Below are 9,133 nucleotides of genomic sequence, written 5' to 3'. Positions count from 1 at the left end.
GGCCGACTACTTACAATCTCGTACTAATGCCATCTGTCGTCGTACTTCGACATCAAATTTTTTAACGCATAGAATACAAAGTCCCTAGTACCGCGCTTCCGCGGTTTTTGAAAGTCATCCTGCATTTGTAACAAAAGTTGATACATTTATAATTATAGCTTTCACTCTGTAAATCAAACGGATACATAAGTATATATATATGTACAGAACATGGATACTAGTACTTTTATAAAGCATGATTCGAATTTTCCCATGATTAGCCAACTATTTCATCGATTTACTAAAGTTTTAAAATTGCAAAATGTTAATGGAGTATCTTAAATGTAATAATAAAATCTCTAGACCTCAGAAATATACAATTTTGCTACTTTATAAAAGATACGCTCGAATGATTTGTAGAATGGGGAATTGCGAGAACCTAGGGAGAATGTAACATCGCAGTAGCTCCATCATCAGTAACACCACCACTACCGACGTTCTACCAGCAACTCCGTCATCAGTTACGAGCGAAAGAACGAGGTCTTCCGTTCCGGCATAATAGTCGTGCAGGTTGGCAGACGCGCGGCCGTGTGCTATCGTTTTTCCGCCTTTTGTAGCATTCCTAAGAAAGATTCACGAGAACCCCGCGTTCAGTGCTGTGATCAATTTCTCTGCATTTTGAGCAACATGAATGAAGAATACGACGCGATCGTGTTGGGCACCGGACTCAAGGAATGCATACTTTCGGGTATGCTATCGGTCAGTGGGAAGAAAGTGCTCCATGTAGATCGAAATAAATATTACGGCGGTGAATCTGCCTCGATTACGCCTCTGGATGATCTATTCGCGTAAGTTATTTCGATCAATCAAATATTCCCATGATCCATTTTAATGTCATACTATTGCCGGCATTAGTATCGTATTTGAAACTGTGTGATCAACGACTCGTACGATGCAATGATTCGTCTTTAATATTGATTTTTTCCCCGTTTTATTTCGCAATAGCCGTTGATTATCATTTGGTTAAATTCTTCCGTTAAGTACATCCCGAGGCGAAGCGTGACGTACGTATTCACCTGCCGTGATGCGTCGTTACTCTTCAACTGCTCCCAAATTTTCATTCTTTTCTAAACAAATCTGTCGGGAGATTGACTAAAACGTCATTCGATAAAGGGGAGGGGGAAAGGTCCCGCCCCAGAGAAATACATGCTCCATCGAACTTAATAAATTAGCTGTGTAGTATTTTACAATTACCGCGACACGCTATTTCCCTTTTAAGATACATTTTTCCTTACTACTCGCTCGTCCATCCCAATCTTCCACCTCCCACCTCTCACCTCCTTCCACATACCTTCATTTATCATTCGAAAAAAACTATGTATATCTATTTAATCGCTTCGAATACAAAAAGAATACATGACAAGATATGAGATTAATCTGTCATGTGTTTAAGAACTTAACAGGAGAAATATGTTGGATAATCGAAGTGGTACCGTTAGCTTAGTACACTTCCTGTGAAATTGAACATATGTTTGCCTCCTTGCGCCAATTCGAAATTTTAAATAAAAGTTACTCTGATTCTTTTACCCATTATCGTTTCTTTTCCATTAAATTTTTTATATGAAAAAAGAGTGTTTTTTATATACATAGAAATTAATTTTTATTAAATGCTTTCGAAGATTTTTCTTTACAAAATAGAAAAATCTGATGGCGTGTTTTCTTCTACTGTTTATGACACGAAGAACGATCACACAAACGCATGATTGTGCTTCTGGTTCATCGGGGAGACGGTTATCATGTGTCCGGTTGCACTCAATAAATTATAACACACATCTAAACTACCCATCTGTTGTAACAGTAACTGTTATTCGACTGCACTCGCGTATAATCCGATCGAAAGAATGCTTAAAAAACAATGTGAAAGTAAACGGAACGAAACTGCTTTCCAGGACGGATTGTCGTAATATTAATAAGAAACTATAATTTCTTTCTCATATTCGCATAAAATTTACGATTATTGGCTGATAAAATATTTTTTATTTGATTGTTCACTTTGAATATATCGAAAAAAATAAATGAAAACCATTGTAACGTTTTGTTGGTAAATATTAATAATTAGAAATTATTAATAATTCGATACTATTTCTTAAACTGATAATAATCATAGAAGATACTTTCATACTACCAGCGTTATCGAAATTTTACAAAAGTTCAAACTGTATTTTCAGAAAGAAATATGTCGCATTAGTGAAATATTATGATGATTAATTTTAGTTTCTCATACGTTATCTAGGAAATTCAAAGCCCCACCGCCGGATGAAGCTTATGGTCGTGGTCGCGACTGGAACGTTGATTTGATTCCAAAGTTCCTGATGGCAAATGGATTGTTGGTAAAACTTCTAATTCACACAGGCGTGACGCGTTATTTGGAATTCAAGTGCGTTGAAGGATCGTATGTCTATAAATCCGGCAAGATTTCGAAGGTGCCGATAGATCAGCAAGAAGCACTGTCCAGTGATTTAATGGGCCTTTTCGAGAAAAGACGTTTTCGTAGTTTTCTTATATGGGTGCAGAACATGCAAGAAGACGACCCCAGAACTTGGGACGGCTTCGATCCATTTAATAATAGCATGAGCGCTTTGTACAATAAATTTAATCTCGATAAAAACACTCAGGATTTCACAGGGCATGCATTAGCCCTTTATAGGTAAAAAAAAAATATATATATATATATAAACACAAATATTATTTTGGAAATATATTAATAACTTGATGATATATACGCTAATATTTTGCTGCTTCAGAGACGACGAGTATATAAGCCAAAGCGCAATTACTACTATAAGAAGAATTAAATTGTACAGCGATAGTTTAGCACGTTACGGAAAATCACCATATCTGTATCCTATGTACGGCTTGGGTGAGCTTCCTCAAGGTTTCGCACGACTTAGCGCGATTTATGGTGGAACGTATATGTTGGACAAACCGATCGACGAAATCGTTATAAAGGATGGAAAGGTACAAATTTGAATTTTTTTTTTAATTAAAAGGAAACTACTGAATTAAATCCATGATTAATTATTGATTCTTATCGCAGGTTGTTGGTGTACGTTCTGGCGATGAAGTAGCCCAATGCAAACAAGTATTTTGTGATCCCACATATGTACCTGATCGTGTGAAAAAAGTGGGTCAGGTGATAAGATGCATTTGTCTTTTAGACCATCCTATACCGAATACAGCAGATGCCTTGTCAACGCAAATTATTATTCCTCAGAAACAAGTAAATAGAAACTTACATTTCGTTTCCGTGTTCCAATATATTGTCATTGTATTCATTTGTTTCCATTTCCTAGGTTAATCGTAATTCTGATATCTACGTATCTCTAGTATCACATACCCATCAAGTAGCGGCAAAAGGATGGTTCATAGCCATGGTATCTACTACAGTTGAAACGAAAAATCCGGAGGCGGAAATCAAACCTGGCTTGGATTTATTAGGACCAATCAAACAAAAGTTCATATCAGTTTCTGATTATATGGAACCAACAGACAACGGTCTGGACAGTCAGATTTTTATATCAACCAGTTATGATGCCACAACGCATTTTGAAACTACTTGTTTAGATGTTCTTGATATATTTAAACGAGCTACCGGCGAGGAGTTCGATTTTAACAAAGTAAAGCAAGACCTAGGCGATGAAGATCAGTAACCATAAGATAATTACGGTTACTGGTCAGTTTTAATACTAGTTCATGCTGAATTGAAAAAAGCAAGCAAGCAACATAATGTAATGTGTGTATACCGATAACATCGGTGTTTACCGAAGTCTCAGAGCAGATACAATCTGCTAATAGACTTATGCCTAATCCTAGATTCTCTTTAATAGAGAACTTTAATGACAAACGCAAACGTTATTCAAAATTTATTTTTCAAATTTATCCCAATCTAATTCTATAAACTGCCCTTTTTACATTATGTCTAAAGTATACGTGTACGACCATTTTCACACACACAAAAAAAGATTAATATTAGAATATTTGTCGTCTGCATATTCGTCGATAAATTTTGAACAATTACAAAATGCAATTTATTATACGGTTTGTGTACCCATGTATTCGTCACTGACATGAGATTTGAATTAAATATGACAGTGCCGATTATCGTGACTTTATAATTGTATCATATTTTAACTATCAAATTAAAACATAAGGATAACTGTTTATTGAGATTGTAAATGTTACAGAATCCTATAGTTATATTGCTAATTACAGTAGTCAAAAAGTCATGAGGTACAATATAGAAGTAATTTAAAAAAATGAATCCTACACGCAATTATATAAATAGCATGTCGCTGTATAGCATTAGAAAATATGTCATAATTCTGCACATTTAGTTATGATATTAATTCAAATTCCAAACATATACATTAAAAAATACGAAGTTCATACATATAAATTGAAGCACTTTCAAAAACTAATTGCCTGTAACAGAAAAGATTGTAGAAAATTTATGTCAAAATATTGAAAGCAGAAAAAAGCGGCCAACCATTTACATAAATTACATAGATATATATAAATCTCAAATACGTAAGAGTGAGAATATAGAAAAAATGTGGAATCGTTGAGATATTGTTATTTTATGTGAGCTTAAGAATTGGAATATTTCTTTGTCCAATATTTATAAGGTCATCATTATTGATAGAGAAACATCTAAAAGAGACAAGTATGCACAGACGTACATCGTTTTTGAAATTACTATACGTGTGCACTTTCGTATGCGTGAATGTTTTGTTGATGAGTGATTGGCTATTTCTCAGAATTTTTTATTTCGCTTGCATTTTGCTTCAAACTGTAAGCGCATCGCGAATTCGTATTACATATGAAATTCATTGAACAAAGGTACGTGATTCCCTATTACTTTATCTAAAACGTTATTCACGTAACTGTAATGACAGTCATAAAAAAAATAAATCATACTATATTAATTTCATTAATTTGTATTCCTATCCATTTCATGACACAAACGAATACTTAATATATTTACTTACCAACTATAATTTAAACAAGTTCTAGAATATAGACGTTATTATCCCTGCATCCAATGATTATAATATTATTATCAATAACTGGTGATGAAAAAACCTCGCCAGGAAGTTTTTCAACTTTTATCAATCTATTTTCTATAGAGTTATAAATATTTAAAGTACCATCTGTACATGCTATGATCAGAAAATCATTTTCACACCAGGGAGTGGCGAAGATTGGTGAATGTAAATTTAATATATATTTTAATGTGGGTTTAGTTTTAAAGTTTGTATCTTTTGATTCTAAACAATACACATTCTTATTTTGACTAGCTAGAATAATAGTTTCATGCTTTGTGGAGGTATCACTCTGCTTCACAATATATGAAAATACATTGCCATTGATTTTGTAAGACCACATCTGTAAAGTTGAAAAGTAAAATCAAGTAGGAACGATTAGTTTTACGAAATAATGAGTATATATATCCAATTCTTTTATATATGTTACCTTAACATTTACTTCAATATCAAAGCAACATAGCAGTCCTGTTACAGAACAAAATAAGACAAGCCCATTATTCAGTGACAAAGGAGCAACAAAAATTGGATCTGACAATTTATGCTTCCATACAAGTTTTCCTGATGATTGTTGAAGTGCTAGACATAATCCATCTAAAGTTCCAAACAATACAGTGTCTGACGAAACATGTAAACAACCAGATGCGCTAATACTTCCATCGCCGAATTTACATTTCCAAACTTCAGATCCATCCTATAATGTATATTTATTATTATTATTATCTTTTTTTTTTGTATCATTTAATGTCACTGTGAACAGATACCTTCACAGATAGACAGTATATATAACAGTCATAAGAACCAACAAATATTATTCCCTTTATTTTACACAATATTGCAGAACTTTTTACAACATTTCCTGTTTGATGATTCCAAATAATATCCCCTGTTTTTAAATGAAAACAATATATATTACCATCATAACATCCTGTAAGAAAAAGAAGTTAAGGAAATACAAATAGATTTTTTGTCTTTTAAGAAACCTACTTTTAATTAAGAAACTTACCCACTATACCTCTGAAATCATCCAAAACCAAAACTGAGGCTTCAACCCTATCAGGTAGTTTGATTTTGAATGTAGAATTACAACACTTCTTTTGTAATCCAAAAGTAAAAATAAAACCAGAGTGAGAACCAACAGTTGCATATGTTTTTCCACTAAATAAAATAATTTTTCATCGAGTTACAGACTATATTCAAAATAGTTCATTAAAAATATACTTACTCTGAATAATGGAATACAGCCGGTGATGCATCTACACATTTTTTCAAATCATAAGTTTTTAATATTTTAACATTTGAAATTGCGTTATATTGTAACTTGTGTTCTTCATTTATATCTGACACATTTTTACATGTTTGTCCTCTACACTTATACCACTGACAGGTGTATATCTCATTTGTTTGAATCATCAAGTCACAAGTTTTTCTTTTTTCATCAGAATCTTCTAAAGACTTCATGTCTTCTTTACCAATATTAGTTAAAGGGACTTCTTTAGTACTATTAAAATGAGATTTGAGATTGATCATTTTCTTTTGATCATTATTCAATATAACACTTTTTATATAATTAAGACATTCGTCGATAGTAGCATCCATTAAAAGCATGCCAATTAATTCAGGAAATTCTATGTTTAGTGTTTCAGATATAGTATTTGATAATTGAAGTGCTATTACAGATGTTCCTCCTAATTTTACAAATCCATCATTTTCACATTGTAAATTATTTTTCCAAATTGATTTAAAAGCAATTTTAATTTGTTGGAAGTCAATGTTTTCTATTGTCTGATGTATTACCATTCTTTGTATGTGATACTTCTTAAAAAATTCTAAAGAAATTTTTCCACTAGACGTAAATTCAATATGCTCCATGAAATGAATTTTATCTGGTCTATATAAGGAATCTAATTTGTGGAGATGTTTCATTATATCAGTATTTATATTATGATTATTTGTGACATTTTCCTTAATAGAAAAATATAAATGTAAATGATGGCAACTATCATCCCATATTACGTAACAACTTTTCACAAAATCTATTTGTAATACAAATTCTTTAAGCTTTGTTAAATCTACTTTATTCCCAAATCTTTTAATAAAGCTATCCCTTCTTCCCTTATAAAATATCCTTCCTTCTTCATCAATCTAAAATAGAAATATATGTATTATTAGTATCATAGTTGTTATTAAATATTATCTAACTATGTTCACATTAACTCACATTAACTATATCACCAGAATCACGAAATACTGGTAATTCTAAATCTTCAATATTTTCATCATTCATGAGACACACTCTTTGATTACTTCCTGCATAAAGACATACAACATATAACAATTTTTCTTATGGTATTACGAAATTAAAATAAAATCTCTATGATAGTAAAATTACCTATATAGAGGAAGCCTGTACCATTTGTAATTACTTCATCTCTTTCGTTCCTAACTTGAAATATAGTATGTGATAACACTTGACCTAAACACTGTACATTAAATTGCGTATTTGTTATCATTATTTCATTAATACTAGCCCAACAGGATACTTCAGTAATACCATAGATGTTATAAATTTTGGTATTATTATAAGGATGCTTGGCTTCAGAAATTAATTCTAGTTTAGGAAAAGGTTCTCCGCCAAAGAGAATAACTCTTAATAAAGTATTATTACTTAAAATACTAGATTTTAAAGATTCAGCTGTCCAGCTATACATAAAAACTGATGGAGTTATTTGTAGTACAGTAATTTGATTAGAATAACTTTCTTTCAAAAGCCTGAAAATAAAGAAGACTTATGTAAAAACAGGTTTCTATATAAAAGTTGTATTTCCCCACATAATTACTATTTACCTATTTGGATCACTTTTCAATAACCTTGATACCATAAACAGTGTTGCAGCATTTGAGAGAGCAAGAAAAATTTCAATAATACTAGGATCAAATGTAAAATTTGTAAATTGAGAAATTTTATCACAGTTTGTTATTTCCAGTACTTTGTTCAAATCCAAAACATTAGGGACTATACATGAGTGAGGTACTCTGACTACTTTCGGTGCTCCTGTTGAACCAGATGTAGAAATTGCATAAGCATAATAATTTTGTTTTACTTTTTGGGTAATTTGTTTCTGTACGTCTTTGATTTTAATAAGGTAAATACATTCTCTGTGTATTTTAAATTCGTATACAATATCCCCCTCAACATCCATTTGTTTTGAAAAGAAATAATGTAAGCTTAAATGGTTTTTTAGATTCGTGAATTCTGTTGAATCAACAGGTATATTTACAAAACTATGCTCACTACTTAGAATTCTACAAAAAAAAGATCAGAAATATAATTATTATGTCAATATCTTAGATATTCGAAACAATTTAAAATCTTACCCAAGTATCACAGAAATTACACAATATTCAGGAATATCAAAATTTATACCAATAAATTCAATGTTTTTTATGCATTTTAAATAATCAGAAATCAAACTTTGTGTAACAAGAAGTTCTCTGTAATTTATATAGATGACTTCTTGCAAATCATGATATTCTATAGCTACATTATCAAGTTGATCCCAATTACAAATATCATGTAACTTTTTTGCAAAATTTTTTGAACCATTGGGATAAAATAGTAAATTCTCTTTTTCATTATCTAAAATAATTACATATTTTAATACGTATTAATTAAAACTAGGATACTGAATGTTTATACTCCACACTCACCCATTATGTATTAAATATCATTCGATATTAATTCTTTAATATTTTAAAAGCTTTGATCATAGGTTACGTCGCATGTTTTTCTAACATAGTAAATAAATACCTACTATAATTTTTTCATTATATATTACAATACGTAATTTCTTCATTTGTATTTGACAGATAATGCAAAATGCAATAGTTGCTTCTGTGTTAGAAAAAAAGCATACATTTTATATTTACACATTTGCATTAGAAAACGTAACATACACACATTTACGCGCATGCGTGCGCGTTGACATATGTATTTTTATTTCACTTTTAAGGGTATATTTCAATTATCAACTATTATTAATAATTTATGC

At 31.2% G+C, this 9,133-nt stretch overlaps 2 protein-coding genes across 4 annotated transcripts; one reads left to right on the top strand and one right to left on the bottom strand.

Moving 5' to 3' along the window:
• Nucleotides 1–449: 449 nt before the first annotated feature.
• LOC126918896 (rab GDP dissociation inhibitor beta) lies at nucleotides 450–4,969 on the top strand. The gene is made up of 5 exons (XM_050727439.1): nucleotides 450–827; nucleotides 2,273–2,686; nucleotides 2,784–2,997; nucleotides 3,077–3,259; nucleotides 3,333–4,969. The coding sequence occupies exons 1-5, from the start codon at nucleotides 667–669 to the stop codon at nucleotides 3,687–3,689; spliced, it is 1,329 nt and encodes a 442-aa protein (XP_050583396.1). The 5' UTR covers nucleotides 450–666; the 3' UTR covers nucleotides 3,690–4,969.
• Nucleotides 4,179–9,095, bottom strand: LOC126918882 (beta-alanine-activating enzyme). Of its 3 annotated transcripts, XM_050727392.1 has the most exons (11): nucleotides 8,793–9,095; nucleotides 8,460–8,721; nucleotides 7,929–8,387; nucleotides 7,474–7,853; nucleotides 7,303–7,391; nucleotides 6,307–7,226; nucleotides 6,088–6,239; nucleotides 5,846–6,009; nucleotides 5,635–5,775; nucleotides 5,512–5,549; nucleotides 5,232–5,424 (listed from the first exon to the last, which is right to left on the bottom strand). In XM_050727392.1, the coding sequence occupies exons 1-10, from the start codon at nucleotides 8,794–8,796 to the stop codon at nucleotides 5,520–5,522; spliced, it is 2,601 nt and encodes an 866-aa protein (XP_050583349.1). In that variant the 5' UTR covers nucleotides 8,797–9,095; the 3' UTR covers nucleotides 5,232–5,424; nucleotides 5,512–5,519. The 3 variants fall into 3 exon arrangements, with proteins under 3 accessions (XP_050583347.1, XP_050583348.1, XP_050583349.1); XM_050727390.1 differs by having other exon boundaries at nucleotides 4,179–5,424; nucleotides 5,512–5,775; XM_050727391.1 differs by having other exon boundaries at nucleotides 4,179–5,424; nucleotides 5,512–5,775; nucleotides 5,846–5,967.
• Between the last annotated feature and the right edge of the window lie 38 nt (nucleotides 9,096–9,133).

The sequence above is a fragment of the Bombus affinis genome, chromosome 7 (genome assembly GCF_024516045.1).
Source record: "Bombus affinis isolate iyBomAffi1 chromosome 7, iyBomAffi1.2, whole genome shotgun sequence".
Lineage (NCBI taxonomy): Eukaryota > Metazoa > Arthropoda > Insecta > Hymenoptera > Apidae > Bombus > Bombus affinis.
This window is presented reverse-complemented; position numbering and strand designations above follow the sequence as displayed.

What these genes read in the sequence shown, in the direction of transcription:
- LOC126918896 (XM_050727439.1), top strand. Translation starts at nt 667, where the DNA reads ATGAATGAAGAATACGACGCGATCGTGTTGGGCACCGGACTCAAGGAA. An exon ending in CATGCATTAGCCCTTTATAG is followed by an intron (nt 2,687 to 2,783) that starts GTAAAAAAAAAA and finishes TTGCTGCTTCAG; the next exon opens with AGACGACGAGTATATAAGCC. An exon ending in TCGTTATAAAGGATGGAAAG is followed by an intron (nt 2,998 to 3,076) that starts GTACAAATTTGA and finishes TTCTTATCGCAG; the next exon opens with GTTGTTGGTGTACGTTCTGG.
- LOC126918882 (XM_050727390.1), bottom strand. An exon ending in ATTCTGGTGATATAGTTAAT is followed by an intron (nt 7,227 to 7,302) that starts GTGAGTTAATGT and finishes TTTCTATTTTAG; the next exon opens with ATTGATGAAGAAGGAAGGAT. An exon ending in GCTGTATTCCATTATTCAGA is followed by an intron (nt 6,240 to 6,306) that starts GTAAGTATATTT and finishes TATTTTATTTAG; the next exon opens with TGGAAAAACATATGCAACTG.